This window comes from Myotis myotis, unplaced genomic scaffold (genome assembly GCF_014108235.1).
Source record: "Myotis myotis isolate mMyoMyo1 unplaced genomic scaffold, mMyoMyo1.p scaffold_m19_p_8, whole genome shotgun sequence".
NCBI classification, from domain to species: Eukaryota; Metazoa; Chordata; class Mammalia; order Chiroptera; family Vespertilionidae; genus Myotis; species Myotis myotis.
The window spans coordinates 16,954,862-16,973,628 of record NW_023416390.1 but is presented as its reverse complement, the minus strand read 5'-3'; the positions used below and the strand labels follow the sequence as shown (position 1 = coordinate 16,973,628).

The 18,767-nt window shown below is 34.4% G+C and overlaps 1 protein-coding gene across 1 annotated transcript in view; it reads left to right on the top strand.

Annotated features, from left to right (window-relative positions):
• The window catches only part of ERBB4 (erb-b2 receptor tyrosine kinase 4), a 307,627-nt gene that overhangs the window by 51,986 nt on the left and 236,874 nt on the right, over positions 1-18,767 (top strand). Inside the window, exons 11-13 of the mRNA XM_036319579.1 lie at positions 9,216-9,348; positions 14,406-14,499; positions 17,838-17,992. Coding sequence (XP_036175472.1) covers positions 9,216-9,348; positions 14,406-14,499; positions 17,838-17,992 — 382 coding nt within the window. The remainder of the gene's footprint in view (positions 1-9,215; positions 9,349-14,405; positions 14,500-17,837; positions 17,993-18,767) is intronic.

Below are 18,767 nucleotides of genomic sequence, written 5' to 3'. Positions count from 1 at the left end.
AACAGGCAGGGCAATCAGGGCCCTGACACCACCCGCATCCACCGCCACCCACCCCCAGTTCCCAGTTCCCCATTGGGGTCACTGCTCAGTGTGTGTCATAGCCGACTGTTCGTTCTGCAGTCTAGTTGATTTGCATATTACGCTTTTATATATATATATAGATTATGTATGTGCAAATCTTAAGCATCCACCTGTGGAAATTTAAATTCAATAGGTGTAAGTGGGACTTGAAAACTAAATGTTTAATAAACATCTGGGTAATTTTTTGGATCCAATCAGTTTGTGGAAATTCACCCCATTGAATTTTCTGTTCACTTTCAGTGAATTTGATAACATAGGATAACAGAGTATTTCCCATTTGGGAGTGATGGAAAAAATGAAGATGTTTTCTCCTGAAAAGTGTGAAATGCTATTCAAGAAAAAAGTTCATTTCATAAGTGCATTTCTTATTCACTATCTTTTTTCTCACTTATTTTGATGTTTATTGATCCACTCCATCACTAACTAGACTGTTTCTGTGTTATACTTTCCTGATTTTCTACTGAGTACTACTATCTTTTACATCCTAAGAGTTCCACTACTATGCATTTGTCTGACTTGCATATGATAAATGTCAAATAAAATACTTAGAATTTAAATGATTTATTCATAAAAATGTATTCTAATTGTGGTTATGATGAATTAGTCTTGTTAAAAAGTCACATCCCCTAAGGAATATTTTGCTATCAGGATGCCTTCTTATTTATTAAATCCATTGGAACAATTACAAGGGTATAAACACATATGTTTAAATTTATTTTTGATACATGTGAATTGATAATATAGTATATTTTTAAGAAAATATAAACTCTTAAGAAAGCAGATATAATTTAATCTTACTAAGTAAAGTAGTCAGTAAAATAATTTATTTACTAATACTCCATCTTGTTTTATAAAGGGTTTAAGGCAGCTCAGGTTACCAATTTTCATAAACTGTAGCTATAATTTGTGAGGAACTCACATTTTAGCTGTTTTGGATCCTGAAAAATATTTTCCAGAGAAAAGAGATCTATTGTAACATGAGATTCCTATTGTGAGTGAACTTAAGTTCTTACACATTCTTCTATTCCACATAGACTCAAGAAATACAAAATTTTATTACGTATATACCAAAATATGTATGTTTACATTGGATGAGATGTGTCCTTTAATTTAGCCTAGATTATATCCTTAGTTTTATACATTTCTGATTCTTGACAGAAAGTTTGCTTTTCTTTTTTCTAATTCTTAATCTTTTTATCCCACGTTCACTCAACCAGTGGTAGACATGGAAAGAATAAGAGTAATGAATAGGAGCCTAGATATTAAGAAATTTTTAAATGGTCTCCTAAGAGCTTAAACAATGAATAGGTATATGTTTGATTCCTCAAAAATGGTTTTCCTTTTCTCTTGTAATTTAAGCATTTTAAGATTGTCTTTGTCAAGTAACAGACTTAGTGATTTATAAAAAATCTTCACAATATGAATTTAGTATACTGGTTCAGTATACATGTATTTGTTGATGTAGAATATACTTTTGCACAAATATTATCGAAGGAATATACAGTTCTATATTTATCTCTGATTTTGATATTCCTCCAGTTTGATAGTAGAAAAATCTACCTCACTCAACATGCAATTAGTAAAAAGGAATTGTAAAACTATAGTTAATGACTAATAACTAAACCTTCTGCATTTGCCACACCTTTTGGTAAACCATAGCTCAGTATGAATCATAAAGTGCATAACTTAGGATATAGTAAAGTCATTCTTCTTCTAAGTAACCAGAAGATAGAAAATCTTAACTGTACTTTTAAAATTTGTTTTATTACCAATGTAATACATTAATACATTCTTCTTTGTAAAAAAAAAAAAAAAAAAAAAAAAGAACACCTCAAATTAGATTTTCTTACTGTATTTGAAACAGCATAATGTTTAATTACAAAGTTGCAAAATGGTCTCTGTGTTCTTTTCAAAATGTTAATAAGCAGTTACAAATTTAGAAATGACATCCCTTCCATTTGTAACCTGGAAACTCTGAAAGAATGGAGGGCCTCTCAACAATAACAGCCAGGATTACTGCAGGCTTCCGTTTTTATTACAAAGGGCAATATTTTAATAACTTGCCAGTAGATCAGTATTTGAGATATTTTAAAGCAAAAACTTTTAAGTCTGGTCTCCAATTTTCAATGATTGTTGTTTGGATAGTATAGTATTGTGGTATGTATTATGTCGCCAACCCCCAACACACACACACACACACACACACACACACACACACACACACACACACACAAATGTGTTGAGCCCTAGCCAGTTTGGCTCAATGGATAGAGTGCTGGCCTGAGGACCAGAGGGTCCCGGGTTAGATTCTGGTCAGGGCTCATGCAGGAGACAGCCAATCGATGTGTTTCTCTCACATCTCTAGTTCTTTCTCTCTTGCTTCCACTCTCTCTAAAAATCAATGGAAAAATATCCTCCGGTGAGGATTAATGTGTATGTGTGTGTGTGTGTGTGTGTGTGTGTTGAAGTTTTAACTCCTGGTACCATGAATGTGATCTTATGTAGAGAGAGGTTTTTTGTAGATGTAATTAAAATGTAGATGAGCTTATACTAGATTAGAATGGGCCCTTAATCCACTATAATTTGTGAGAATAGGAGAAGAGAGACAGTGACAGACAGGCACACAGAAGAGAACATCAGGTAAAGACATACACACATAAAGGGAAGACAACCAATGAAGACAGGGTCAAAGAATAGAGTTACGCATAAGTCAGGAAAACCAAGGAACGCCAGCAACCCCCAGAAACTAGGAAAGCCCCTAGGAAAGATCCAGCCAGCCAACACCTTGATTTTGAAGCAGAACTGTGATAGAATAAATTGTGATACAACTGTGATAGAATTGTGATAGAAGAAATTTCTGTCATTTTAGGCTATCATTTTGTGGCATTTTGTTATACCAGACCTGATAAACTAATACAGACAGTGGTATAACAGTGAAAGCTAATATAGATCAGGAGGACCCAGGGTTCTGCATTTTTAATACCAGATCTTTCTGAGGCAGGTGTCTGAGGAAAATCCATTTAGAAACGCTATTGTGTTTTATAACACCCCTCATTATTCTTTTTATTCTGTAGTCAGAAATATATTTTAAAAACACGTTGCCCTGGTAATTCATTTCATCTTTTGAGGATTTGTTCTCTCAAAAAGGACCTATTGTAGGAAATTTTCAGTTGGGCCACTTAACACTGTATATTTAATAACAGTTTTGGGAGACAAAAAGAAAGAATGGACCAAAAATGAGTTTTATCAATAGTGTTCTGTTTTATCCTTTTACTAATCTAACACATTCAAGACATTAAAGGGGATATTTAATGCTTATTTACACATTGACTAATTATAGTACAATATATATTTTACTATTATATTTTATTTACTTCAGAACTTCGACAACACACTTATGAACTTATTTTACTTTTTTCAAGTTAATGTGCCTTCTGAGAAGTACTTTATAATGTGCTCAGTGTTCTAAGAATATTCAAGGACTTTTCAATATTTTATCACTGCTGTCACAGCTGCCTGTCATATATCCCTCTACCAGAATTTTCTCCCCAGGTCCTACTCAAGTCAGAGATATAGTACCTAGAGCACTTAAGAGTGAACAAACTTTTGGTAACACCTGTTTCACCTATTCAGTATGGTGAAGGGGTATGTCTTATTCTTCCACTCCTACCTTCTCCTAAATTTTATGGCTTTAACTTATTCCAACATTTTCAAAAACCCATAATGACATTCTCACTTATATATGTCTACATAAAGTGCTTATTGCAATAGAATTTTATAATCCCCACCCCAAGGATGACCACATCCTAATCCCCAGTATCTGTGAATGCTACTTTATATGGCAAAAGGGACTTGACATATGTAATCAAGCTGTGTATTTTAAGATTGGCAAATTAATCTGGACTATCTGGGTGGGCCCTAAATGTAGTCACATGTGACCTTATGGGAAGGAGAAAAAGGGATATTTGATTTTAATAAAGGAGACGGTGATGTGACCATGGAAACAGAGGTTGGAATTATATATCTACAAGCAGAGGAATTCCAAAGTGGCCTCTGAAAGCTGGAAAAATTAGCTCAAAATGGATTAAGGACTTAAATGTAAGACATAAATCATAATACTCCTAAAATAAAACATAAGAGGTAAGCCTCTTGACATTGGTTTTGGCAATGATTTTATGGATACAATACCAAAAACAGAAGCAACAAAGCAAAAATAAACAAGTGGAACTATATCAAACTAAAACATTTTTCAAAGCAAAAAAAAGCAATCAACAAAGTGAACAGGGAACCTATAGATTGGGATAAAATATTTGCAAATTATGTATCTGATAAGGTATTAATATCCAAAGTATATAAAGAACTAAAAAAACTCAATAACCAAAAACAAAATAAAACAAAGCAAACAAACAACTATGAATAAAAGTGGGCAGAGGACTTGAATGAACATTTCTCCAAAGAAGACATACAAATGATTAACACAAATGTATGAAAATGTGCTCAACATCTCCAATCACCAGGGAAATTCAAATTGAAACCACAGTGAGATGTCACTTAACACCTGTTAGAATGGCTATTTTCAAAAGAGGAGAGTAAAGTGCTGGTGAGATGCAGGGAAAAGGGGTGTAATTTGGTTCAGGAACTATGGAAAACAGTATGGAGGATCCTCAAAAAGTTTTAAATTACTACCACATGACAAAACAATTCCACTTGTTATAGAGTCCTATCAGCTTTGGAAGAGGGAGGGTGAAGGGACAAGAGTGAGAGGTTTTCAAACTACAAAAAAAAAATGTGTGTGTTTTTTTTTGTAATAAGTCTCTATATTATTGTTCTTATTATCAAAGAAATACTTGTTTATTACCAAAAGTGTTACAAAATATAGATAAATTAAAAGAAGAACATGAAAAATAACTAAGCTTCACATTAAGTTATTTGTAGGTTCTAAAACCCAATATTATGCTATCCTACCTCCTTTCAAAAATAGTCATTTGTCCATTTCCCCCAAAAAATAATAAGCAGAAATAAGTAGATCAGGAAATGGGCAATAACAAAGAGGTACGGATACCTTTATCAACGGCCTGAAGGCAGAATCTTAAAATGTATTTTATGGCCTTAGACAAGTAGTTAAATAAACAAGGAACGTGAGGCATTGATTATGTTTTCTATACCAATATGAGGGTGTTTAATATGAAGAGCCAGAGATGCATAACACTGAGCAACATGATTTTGAATATATTCTACTTGTCTTTACAAGTTGCTTTTGTTATGGGTGGTTTTTCCCCCCTCTTCAAGGATTCCTCTGATAATCATGTTTATTCCATAAGCAAGTATATATGATAATTATATATAAATTCTTATATGTTTCAGACTATGAAATAGTTCATAAATAACGTTAAAATGGCTGAATGTTTATAAAAATGGGTAAATGGGTATTATAACTTTATATCCATTAATATCATTTATCTTTGCTTCTTTTTAACTCTTAAGCTATTATATAGATTTTGTTCTTATACATTTATATTCCATCAGCTCGATTGAACTTTCTTACTTCTTACATCTTCACAAATCTGTGGGAAATCACTTATACTCCAAGGGAATCAGTGATATGAGAACTATATTAAAATTCCATTTCTACTGACATTTCTTTTGCACGGTGAGAGAACTGAATGAGTCAGAAGGAAAGAACTCTTGCAATTAGTTTAAAATCAATATAGGGGATAAACTGTTAGAATTTCCCAAGTAGAACAACAAATCATTCAACTTTTGAAAAGTGTCTCCATATAAGAAGATAAAAATAATTATAATATATGTTATTTAAATTTAATACATCTTCAAAAATGGAGAGTACCACAATTAAGCAAAGTCTGCAAACTGATGAGTTACCTAAAAAAGGAAAATATATTTGAGAAGAGGGACAATCCTACATACACTGTAAAATACTCTATTTGATCTCTGTTCTTTCAGGTTATTTTTTAAAGTCACCTTTATGTTATTTATAATAATGTTAAAAATTAAAATAAGGTAAAATAGAGTAGAAGGAACTATAATTTTCAATAAAGTTTATGGATGTTTAGAAGCTATGGGCATTTTGGAGAAATTCTATATAAAAAGTGTGCCTATATGCAAGAAGCAAGAAACAGCAAGTAATCTTATTTTGGATTTTAAGAAATAAATATCAGATGTCTACTTCTATCAGGATGGAATAAAAGGGATTATATTTACTGTTCCTCAATGAAACAACCAAAAGATGGACAAAATATATGAAATGACAGTTTGCAAGGGTGTACATATCAGATAATGAAGCAGAGAGAGGAAATGAATGAGGTCAGCCTTGTGATTGTCCTGGCTAACTACCTTTAGAGAATTTTTGAGCCTTGGCACAGTCTGGAGAGACCCAGGTAGAATCCCAAAGACTCCTTGAGTTGAGGAGGCGGCACTGACAGCCCAGGGAGGCTCAAGTCTGCAGATAGTGCCAGAGAGAAGAGAGCAGCACAGGGAGGAAAACCACCCTCCTAGAGATAGTAAAGCAAGGTTGTTAGTCAGGAGGAAACAATGCCAGATGAATATATGATTCTATAAATGGGATTGAGAGCACTGCATGGATACATATATAAAATTATCTTATTATTTAAATCATGTCCAAAGATAATCTAATGTGTAAAATTGTGAATGTGCAGTGAATAGCATTTGGAAAAGTAAAATGTATGACAAAAGCTCAAAGGTTAGGAATGGAGAAATGGAAGTATCCTATTTTCATGTTCTGAGAGTTTGCATGAAGCAGTAAAATATAACTTTAAAACAGACTGCAGTCACTTAAAGAGATATACTACATTTCTGCTCCTGGGAAGATGAGGTAGATATACTTTTCTCCTGTCCTTTTGCTGACTACAACTAAAAACAATGAGTAATATATATATATATATATATAAAAGAAACATAAATTTTTTTTGGAAGGCAGAGAGAAGGAAGACAGGTTTGGCACCTTGAAATCCAAGAAGCACACAGATGTGAGTTCCCTAGATTTTATTGTTGTCTCATACATCCCAGATCTGGAGGTGTAGACATTGGCAACTCAGAAACATGAACAGGTACAGACCAAAAAAGCCCCCAACAAAAGTCTGTTTTCTCTTCCAAAGGGCCTGGAAAGGTGCAGAGGAGCAGGACAAAAAACTTTTATATGATAACTTTTCAGCTCCAGCCAAACGTCACAGAAAAAACCTGCAGCCCAAACTTCACCTCAGCATCTAAAGAGTAGGAGTGTAGGCTTCCCACCTCCACCAGGCTGCAAAGAAACCCCCAAACTCACCAGGAGGTGGTGTCAGAGAAGGCAGAGAGGGGAGCGGGGGCTTCCATCCCCACTGGGCAGTAAAGAGCCCAGGCAGAACTGGCTTTCAACCCCTAATCTGTGGCCTTGAGCAGTTTAGTCTCTCTGAACCTCTGCCCATTTGTCAAATGAACACGCATTCCTACTTTGCGTGATAGAGTTGAAGATTAGCACCCATATATGAACAAAAAGTGCCCGACGCCCCTGAAAAAATGTAAAGTATGAACCATTGTACCTCTTAAGAATATGGAAGCAAAAATCCTTGACAAAGTAGTAACAAATAGCACTCCACAGTATATAAAATAGATATACAGCATAATCAAATGGGGTTTATTCCAGGGATACAAAGCTGATTCAGTATTTTGGAATCATGTTATGTTTTTATAAGAACGCTGACTAATACAATACCATACACACAACCATAACTCAAAATGGATCGTTCAGTGGTTCTCAACCTTCTGGCCCTTTAAATACAGTTCCTCATGTTGTGACGCAACCATAAAATTATTTTCGTTGCTACTTCATAACTGTCATGTTGCTACTGTTATGAATCATAATGTAAACATCTGATATGCAGGATGGTCTTAGGGGACCCCTGTGAAAGAGTCGTTCGACCGCCAAAGGGGTCGCGACCCACAGGTTGAGAACCACTGGTATACATAAATGTAACATCAAAACTCATAAAGATTCTAAAAGAAAACATCAGAGCAAATCTTTATTACTTCCTGTTAGACAAAGACTTCTTAGATATGATACCCAGAGCACAATTCACAAAAGAACAAATTGATAAATTGGATTTACCAAGTTAAAAGTTCTTTCTGAAAGACAGTATTAAAGCAGGAAAAGTCAAGGCTAGGGCTTGAGAGAAAATATTTACAGAATTTAATAACAAACTATCAATATCCATAGTAAGAAAACAACCATTCCAATATAAAATGGACATAAGATTCTTAACACTCCACCAAACAAGATATATGGATATCAAATAAGCACATTAAAAGAGTTTCAACATCTTTAATCATTTGGGAAATGCAAACCCAAACACTGAGACTATAGCAGACACCTTTAAACTTGTATCTTATTTCTATTCCTTTTTTCTTTCATTTGCTCTTTTTAAAATTTTATATATATATATATATATAAATGTATATATATGTTGTTGTTGTTGTTGTTGATTTCAGAGAGAAAGGGGGAGGGAGAGAGACAAATATCAATGCTGAGAGAAAATCATTGATCACCTACCTCCTGCACGTCCCCTACTGGGGATAGGGCCTGCGATCCAGGCATGTGCCCTGACCAGGAATTGAACTGTGACCTCCTGGTTCATGGGTCAACACTCAGCCATTGAGCAACACCAGCTCATTTGCTCCTTTAATATTATTTTTGTTTCATAACAAGTATCATTTGTTATCTTCATGAAGCTGCCATATGGAAATGAAGCCAAAAGATTGGTGTAATTGTAGAACAAAATGTTGGCTTGAGAAAGATGTGTTTTTTTCCTTACCTTAACTGGAAGGTTAATTTCTATCACACCTTCTCCCTAGAGTTATGATATACTCAATTGACATTTGTTCATTTTTATTAAAAACACAATGTTGCTATACAACCACAGCGACTAAGCTCTGCAATATGGAAGAAGTTGGGGATAGTGTGAGTAATGGTGACTAGACAGGCCACCAAAGTGGTCTGCCATAGATCTTTTTCAAACAAACTCCTACAGAAATAGCTATACTTTGAAAGATTTATATTAAAATTGTAAGTTGTGACACAAGCCTCTGTTTATTTCCTCTTGATTTTGGTGTTTTTTTTCCAGCTGCTGAAGGAATGGTGTGTAACCATCTGTGCTCAAGCGATGGCTGTTGGGGACCTGGGCCAGACCAGTGCCTGTCCTGCCGTCGCTTCAGCAGGGGCAGGACCTGCATAAACTCTTGTAACCTCTATGATGGGTAAGACATCTTATATGTCACCTTTACCTCTTGACCTTTGAGGTACTGGTTGATTCAGATTGTAAAATGTTAAGAATATTGTAAAATTTTAGTATGGGTATACAGGCCAAGATTTTTAAGGAGAACTTTAGTTGCATAAAGTAGACAACTTATAGAATAATTACTTAAAGAGGAAATAATATTATTGGAAATATCAAGTCCAAATATATATTGAATATTATTCACATTTTAAAAACATGTAACAAAATAATTATTAACAAATTATTGAAATTTAAGTAAAATTGAAAAGTATATTTCTAATCTCCTTATAAAAAGGATTGTTATAAGCAATCTTTTCTTTTGTATGTCCCAATAGTCTTTATTTTTATACTTTCTACTAATGTTCACCTTTAATTATACATAACTTTTATTTATGTTTTCCATTTAGGTTGCATGTCTATTTTATTTTATTTTAGGAATGACACACATTTCTATGTCTCTGACAACTGCTTAGCCTTATACAAAAACTACCTTCATAATTTCTAGTTGAATAGGTTTTTCTAAGTGTTCTGCCACTTTCTAAAGATAACCTAAGCAATAATTTAAATAAAATGTTTTACATTTCTTCTATTACTATAATAAAACCTTGTATATACCTTGCTGTATGACATCTCACATGCTCATAAAATCACTTTATCATAACATGCCATTTCATGCATCATAGTTATCCTTCATTAGTGTGATAACACATTTTTTAGTACTGTCCCTGAGTCAATTTTTTTATATTGCTCACAGTGAATACTTTCAACAGTTTTGTAAAATTGCAGTTTTGAATTTCTTTATTTAATTTCATCTTCTGCCTCATGAATTGTCCAATTTTTAGCAACTGTTTTCATGATCCCAAATAACATTATAATTTTGTATTTTATAAAAGAAAAATTAAAATGTCTGAAACAGTAATATATTTTTTAGTTTATCTTATTGTTGGAGGTATTACAGTGGTTTCCCTTTTTTCCCCTATTGATCCCCTCTACCCTAAACCTCTCTCAAGTCTACTATTTTGAATCATACTAATAATGATATGTCTCTTCTTTGAAAGATGACCAAATTCAATTCTGTCCATACAATTTAGAGGAAAGAGATTAAAATTAGAAAATTAAGTATAAAAATTTTAAATTAAAATGTAATAGTTTTTCAGGAAAATTTCAGCTTCTTATTTTTGCAAGATACAATCAGCTCATAAAATTGATAATGAACAACAAATTCTGTGCTGTTTATCTCAGTGAAATGTATTCATGGTTCTTTATTTTTATGAAAGTAATATATTTTCTGTACATAAAGTAGCTCAGATTAAAATATGCTTGTTTGTGGGTGGCAAATGACACCCCTAAAATGAAACTAATAGACTTTAATTCCATTAAGTGAATATTACAGTAAAAGTTTATTGAATATGTATCTGCAGTTCTAAAGAAGTAATAAATTCTAGGATACATGTTTTTTTACAGCAGTATCCTATAATCGCTGAGAACTGGTAGAATTAGTACTGGCCAAGCTCATAACACTGTAGGGAGCCCAAGCCAATACTACAACCCAGGGCATCATGTCCATTCTCTTTCCTTTTCAGATGCCATCGCTTTTTAAAAAATATTTCATTTTAGACTTACTGGAAATATGAAATTGATAAATATGTGGATCTATACATCACCCTCTCTCTCAATTGTGCAAAAAATGAAAACTAAGTAAAGGAAAATTACCAGTTTCCTGAATAAACAATAATTACCTGATTGTTTTTGAAAACTTACCATTTTCCATGTTATTAAATGAAATGTATTAAAGAAATTTAAAACTTTTTATATATTTTGAAATAGTAATAGGGCCCTGGAAAATCATACTCACAGTGTTAATTTGAAAAAATAAATAAAAATATCTTCTAAGAATCTGATGTAATTCTTGTCTGCCCAAACAAGGATATATTTCCCCATCTCCAGTTCTGTGGGAGTGGATAATTTCTTCAACATTGCCTAGTAGTTAAAACAACATTTGAGGGAAAATGAATTCAAAGCTAACCATCACTTTCTAGTGGAAATGTCCAACCTTGGACAAATAACCTAATCATTGTAAACTCCATTTTCTTATATGGCAATGGGAATAGTAACAGTGCCAACTTCATAAAATAGTTGTGATTATTAACTGAGAAATAGATAATAAAATCTTATTAGTGTTCTGGCCATCAAAACTCATTATTTTCTTTCTTTGTCTATTAATATGAGCTGACCAAATGGTTAGGTAGAAAAGTCACCTTAGAAACTGCTAAAAATAAATACAAATACAGTATGGCAATTACCAAAATCTTATTCTTATTTATAAAAGAGGTTTATTATCATAAAAGAAGAAACCCTAAAGAGAGCACTTGAAAATCAGCCAATTGTTGGCTATTAACACTCAAAATTCAAATCATTTGAGTCACTATATTTTGGCAACCCTTAACTACAATGCACAAGCTATCAAAATGAAAGGGAAAGTTAATTGCAATGGAATCTTACATTTTTCTTATCTGGCACGGTGATTAAACACTTCTGAAACTTTAAGAACACAGACACATCAAAAAGAGTGCCTGTCTAAGCTCTTTGTAGGCATTTTTACATTAATGATCACAACTTCTTATTGAAACATTTTTTTTTTCCTTTTTACAGAGGTTACCTAAAAAACTGAAGCTTTGAGAAATTGAGGGATTTAAAGCCTGGAAATATTAGCCTGGATCCTGGGATTTAAATTTGAGAAGGGTGTGACCTCAGAGTATTTGTTATTGATCATAGGATTGGCTAAGAGAGCAGACACCAACAAGCTGAAAAATGTAGGGCATCAAAAACAAGGAATAAAGCACGCTGAGTGCAATGCTCATGCTCAGCAGGCTGATTTCGTAGGTCAGGTTCCAGTGAAAGGGAATCTCTGGCAAGGTGGACCAGGAAGAAAAAGAATAGTGATGGAGGCAGTAACAAGAAAGAGGAGGAGTCATAGAAACTGTAAGAAGTATCTGTTCTGAGAGCAGAAAGGAAGAAAGCCAGAAGCCCTACAAATGGAAATGCAGTCCACAGAGGAAAAGGCAGCTAGATGGTCTCTAGTAATTTTTTTGTTTAAATCCTCACCCCAGGATATTTTTTCATTGGTTTGAGAGAGCGTGGGAGAGAGAGGGAAAGGCAGAGGGAAACAGCAATGTGAGAGAAACACATGGACTGGTTGCCTCCTGACCAGGGCGTAGGCCAAGAGGATCCTGCAGCCGAGGTACATGCCTTGACCAGAATCAAACCCACCACCTTTCGGTCCTCAGGCTGACACTCTATCCACTGAGCCCAACTGGCTAGGGCTGTAGTAATTTTTAATCATATTCACTTTATGTCAACTCTGTGTGCCAGAAAGGAGATTTTAGAGAAGAGACAGATAAGCATGGCCTATGTTCTAGTATCACAAAAATTATGACCTTTATTTAGTACCATAACCCTTTAGTCACCCCAGAAACCTGTTTGCAAAATAAATAATTTGCTGATGACACAAGCTTTGTTGTAACTGTCGTGCACTATCATTAAATAGATAATGCTTCTGACTATCTTTACAGTTTAGGTACTCCTCCCAACAGGAGGCCATTTTTCCCTTTATATTCTGCAGATTTCCTAGTTAACTATTTTATATCACTCATGTTGATGAAACGTGCAAGAAAAAAATATGTTTCAATTAATTGCAATTTTAAACCTGAGAAAATTCATAAAGCATTTAATCCATAGCAAACTAGCACTTTAAAAATGTTAAATCCATGTAATTAAATATTTGCATTTATACATAACTAAACCATTGATTTATGCTATTCATTTTGAAAACCAAATTTAATTACTTTGCCTTGGAGTAGGTGTCATCTTAATCTATCCAAAAGAAAATAGAGCGCATGCTTTGGACTTCTGTCATTTATTAAGGCTTTACAGTAACCAAATGAGATAGTTTACTATGAAAAAAAGGAAACATTTCACTCAAGGGAAAAATAAATTTGAATTTATCACCTAATTAATCCATAATTGCAATATTTGCAATGCTATTAGGTTGGAATGGTAACTCATAGTACAAAGGCACAAAACAATGCAGTAGCTATAAATATTTAGTCAGGTTTTGTTAATGACATTCTAAATTACCTTTGCCCAATACCGCACCCACTCACACAGTAGTGGGAATAGAATAGTTTAAACATATTGGACATGACTGATAACCAATTATTAAAATGAACATTTTAGAGTAGATATGGATTATCAAACTTATATGGATACCATTTAATATTCAAATAGTCACAATACATAATGGTGTGAGGAGGTATGATCATCATTCCAGGTTTTAATTAGAAAGTTTTAGAATGTTACCATTAAACTATTTTTATTGTATGCCATATAGAATTACTTCAAAAGGAGTTTAAACTGAAAAAAAAAATGTTGTGATATTAGATCAATAATCTGAGAAAATAAAATCTACCGTAAAAGGATCTTTTCTCTAATTCTCTATGGCAGATATTTTAAAAGAAGTAAAGAAATCAAAGCATTTTTTGAAGTTGCACCAAAAATAAATTAAACAGTCTTGGGATTTGAAGGACAAGGGTGGAGAACATTCATGCAACTTAGCAACAAGAAAAATACAATAGTCCTTTCAGAGTTTAAAATAACAAAGTTTCCACCAAGAGTAAAATTTTATAGAGATAGCCTCACTTCAAAAGTTAAAACGGTTCTGCTGTGTCATCAGAAGAGTTATACTTGCTTTATTTTTTGAAATGGCTACAGTATCTCTCACAAGTGAGAGGTTTCCTGAATGAGTCTATCGTTGAACCCAGTGGAGGGCAAGGAGAGCCATCTGGCTGCAGTTTATCTTCCCTCCTAATGGAGAACTTACTCCTTAATGTACAGGGAAATGATTCTGATGCTCCTGGCACAGAGAGAAACAAACTCTAGAATTTACTCTGCCAATAGGACTCTTAGCAGATGTTGCTTCATTTGTTAAATTGACAGCTTGTTTGCTTACACCACCTCATGCAGCTGATGTTTTCACAGAGAGTTTCGAGAGTTTGCGAACAGCTCCATCTGTGTGGAGTGTGACCCCCAGTGTGAGAAGATGGAGGATGGCATCCTCACGTGCCATGGACCGGTAAGCCTGAGGACATCTGTGCTTGTGTTGCCTTATTGAGTTTCATGTATGAGTGTTTGTGTCATGCTGTATTGCTTATCCATTCATTCTATAGGTATTTATAGCATGTAACGGGGGATCATGTTTGATATTTCACCCTCACGAGACTTTTAAGTTTGGTAATGGAGGTAAAATATGTAAAAATTCCATTTTTAAATATTTAAGTCCCAGATTATGTATTCAAAAAGGAGATATGGATTTGACCCTGAAGACTACACAGTGTTGAAAAGAAAACAGAGATGAACAAGTAATTAGCTTGAAGCAAAATAATTGATAAACTAAAATACGTATAAATTAGAGGCCCAGTGCACAAATTCATGCACCAGTGGGGGCCCTCAGCCTGGCCTCTGGGTTCGGGCTGAAACTGGCTCTCCAACATCCCCTGAGGGGTCCTGGGTTGTGAGAGGGCACAGGCCAGGCTGAGGGATGCCACCAGTGCACAGTCGGGCATGGGAAGGACACGGGAGGTTGGCCTGCTGGGAAGGACCATGGGAGGGCTCCCAGGTGTGTCCAGCCCATTTTGCTTAGTCCCAATTGGCAGGAACCCAGCAACAAGCTAACCTATCAGTTGGAGTGCCTGCCCCCTGGTGGTCAGTGCATGTCATAGCAAGTGGTTAAGTGGCCTTAGCATATCATTAGCATATTATACTTTGATGGGTTGAAGAGCTAACTCGACTGGGCAATTAGAATATTAGGCTTTTATAATATAGGATTGTTATAGGAACATAGTTGAGGGAGAAACTAAATCTGTCTTTGGGATGGAAAGTAGGCCATTAAAGCAGGCCATAGAGAAGTGATGTTTGAGCTATGCTTTGAATAAGAATCTGGAATGCAGAAATATGCAAAGATTTGAAAATGTGAAAGTTGGTGTTGTTTTGAGGTCAACTATAACATTCTGTGTTTAATTATTTAACTATTATGGCATTGTGAAGGTCCATTGAAAGAAGGAGGAAGGCAAATACAAATGAAAGTCTTAAGCAGTGTGATAAATACTATGGCAAAGAGGAAAATAGAGCTATGTAAATTTTAGGAGAGGGTGTGGTAGAGGGTGTGGGATCAGGAAGGTCTTCATGGGTAAATTGACATATATAGAGTTTGAAGTTAGCCTTACAGAGAAAATGATCATTACTTTTCAGTTTTCCCTTTGAGTCCCAACGTTCAGGCTTTATCTTAATAATGAAATTGGTATGTGTTTGTCATTCCAAAGTGTCATATCCATCTTTTATTAGACAAATTTCCAGTCCATTTGTGTATTGAGTCATCTCTCAGTAGATGACATAGGGACCAACATTTGGTTGTAGCCAAGGCCTCAACATTTCTCCATAAGAATTTATTTTAAAATTAAATATTATTAATTTTTCTGCCACAGTGCTCATTCATCACTTAAGTAATGTAGAAAAAAAAAATAATTGAGCCCTCCAAACTTACACTAGACCCCAAGAGCCATACTGGAACTTCATCTAAAGAAGGATGTGGAAAACTTGGAAAAATCAGACCTCTGAGAAAAAGAAGTGGTGTGATTTGGCCTGAAGAACCAGTCTAAAAGACAGTTTAATACTTAATGATCCCTAAGTATGTATGCAGAGGGCATATGCAGCCACTAAGGGTAGTAATGGAAAATATATTTTATCCACAGCATGGGAAATAGAGATTTTGTAAAGAATGTCATGAACAAACACAGGGAAATAAAGCTTCATAATGGGTTATTAAAGATATATTGATATAAGACTTCTTTTAAAACTAACATATTCAGACACCGTGAGTCATAGAATAATAAAATCTCTTTTAGAGAGACTGACACTTTGGAAATGTATATTTAGAGTAATCAAGAATTTGCCATCTTCTCTGACCATGTCAGGCTGCTAGAGAAATCCATGCTCTTTATATTCCTCATGCTGGCTCCTATGGCATAAATTATTCTAGTAAATAATTAGTTTATTAGTTTATTTAAATCATTCTGTTATTACATGGTGTCCCTGCATCACAGAAGCAGGAAAAGAGAAGGTTGAAGAGTTTAGCATAGTCAGTTCTAGAAATGCCTGCTATTTAATTTCATTGTGCAAAGCAAAATATGCCTTACCTCTGGTGAGAAGAGAATTTCAAGATTCCATGTAACTGGAAGTGGAAGAGAATTGGTTACTGGTGAAAAGCAGTTTTGTCTCTTACAATTGCTACTTGGGATAAACATTGTCACTGAGAAAAAAATGCATTGTTTCCATCAGGATGTGGTCTATCTTATAGTCGTCTGTCTAATTTATTGAGTACAGGGGTAGCTTAAAATCAGAGATAAGGAAGAATAGTGCCTTCACCTATGTTTTATGTTATTGCATTTTAGTTCATTCACTGAACCTAGGTTCTTAAAAGCTTTAGGAATATAATGATAAAAGAATAAGCGTTAGGCATACATATATTTCTTTAAATCTCTTTTTAATTGAAATGAGGTGGAGAAACAGTACATTTCATTTCTTTTGAGATTTGCCAAGAAAGACATTTTTTAGTTAATTCAGCTTAGGATATCAGGATTTGTATAATGATAACACAATGAAATAGTTGAGATACTTGAAAAAAATAAACACAAAAACAATTTGTCTTATTATAGTGTACTTAAAGTTTAAATGTGAATTTAATTTTAGTTTCATAATTTTTATAACTTTTGATTTACCTGGATATTATTTTGCATTACAATTTTATAGAAAAATAATTTCTAGTTGACACTGTAGCTGCCTAATTTACTCATAGTAAGTTATATTCTTGTGTTCTGCAAGCAGACATTAGCATGTCTCTTGTCTTGTACAATAAGTCATGCTACTGAGCATACTTGCACAGTAAATGATTTTGTATAATAGAAGGCATTATGTGCCTAAGTACCCATGAGCAGGTGTTAAAATTGGAAGCATGTGAAGTATTCTTTTCTGGTAGGAAATAAGACGTTTCCAATAGCAAACTCTTCAGTTTGAATACGGGTTAGGTGTCATCAGATAATTTGTTTTTTTTTCAAAGCTGTAAGTCTCACATCAAAATAGAGATATAGACAGGTGTTTGATTGAACCTCAGCAGTCATGATTTCCTGAATCATGAAAATACTGATGTTCTGGAAAAGTCCTTGGGAAATGTTGCTGATCGAAAAAGCTACAAGAGCTGCATCCCCATTTTTATTACTGAAAATGTTCCCCAATTCCATCGAGGTGTATTGACCGCCCACTCAAGTCTCGGTATCTAAGCCAACCGAATACATTTCAGAGTAAATGGCACCTATTTCTCTTTGTTTATTTGATTTTATTTTGTTTTTCACATTTCAGGGACCTGACAACTGTACAAAGTGCTCCCATTTTAAGGATGGCCCAAACTGTGTGGAAAAATGTCCAGATGGCTTACAGGGGGCAAACAGTTTCATTTTCAAGTATGCGGATCAGGACCGGGAGTGCCACCCCTGCCACCCCAACTGCACGCAGGGGTAAGCATCGGCCAACAGAGCCCCCACCCCGGCTTGTGTGTATTGCTAATCCAAAGGCCCATGCCCATGCCTGCATCCCGGACACAGGCTACAAAATGTGTAGTGTTCTCATACAAAATTCTATTCATCTTTATATTTAACATGTTGGCTTTAAGAAAAATCCTTTCTAAGAGAATGGTTTAAGGAAGCAAATGTATACCCTTTGAAATATTTCCATTTAACCAGCACTGTTTTATTGACGTCTTCATGAAGCTGGTGTCCGGTGTACTTAGTATGGAGTGTGAAAATTCTTTCAAACTTACAGGAGATTGAAGCTATCAGAAAAGACAAGATAGTAATCATACTTTTAAGATGTGTGCTTAGTAAATCTTCAGCAGAGGTTTTCTGTTTCTGTTTCTTTGTTGTTACAACCAGTTTAAAGGAAGGTTAGCTCTCTCTGGTAAATACTGCCTTGGATTACTCCATCAACAAAATATAAGCAAAAGTAGTAGGGGCAGAAAAAAAGGGAACTTAGTAACGTGTGCTTTAATAAAATTAAGAGTGCTTCTTTTGAAAATAATTGTGTTACAGGTTAACCTATAACTGAGACATTTTTTTTTGTTTGATGTAGGACAATTCAAAGATGGACACACATTTTTCTGTTTTTCAAAAAGATGTCATAAAATAAATAAAAAGTAGATTTATCTTTGATACTGATAACGGTTGAATAACAAAGACATTTTACCAAAAGAAGAAAAGTACTTCACTATAATGGAAATAATGTCAGTTACCTAAC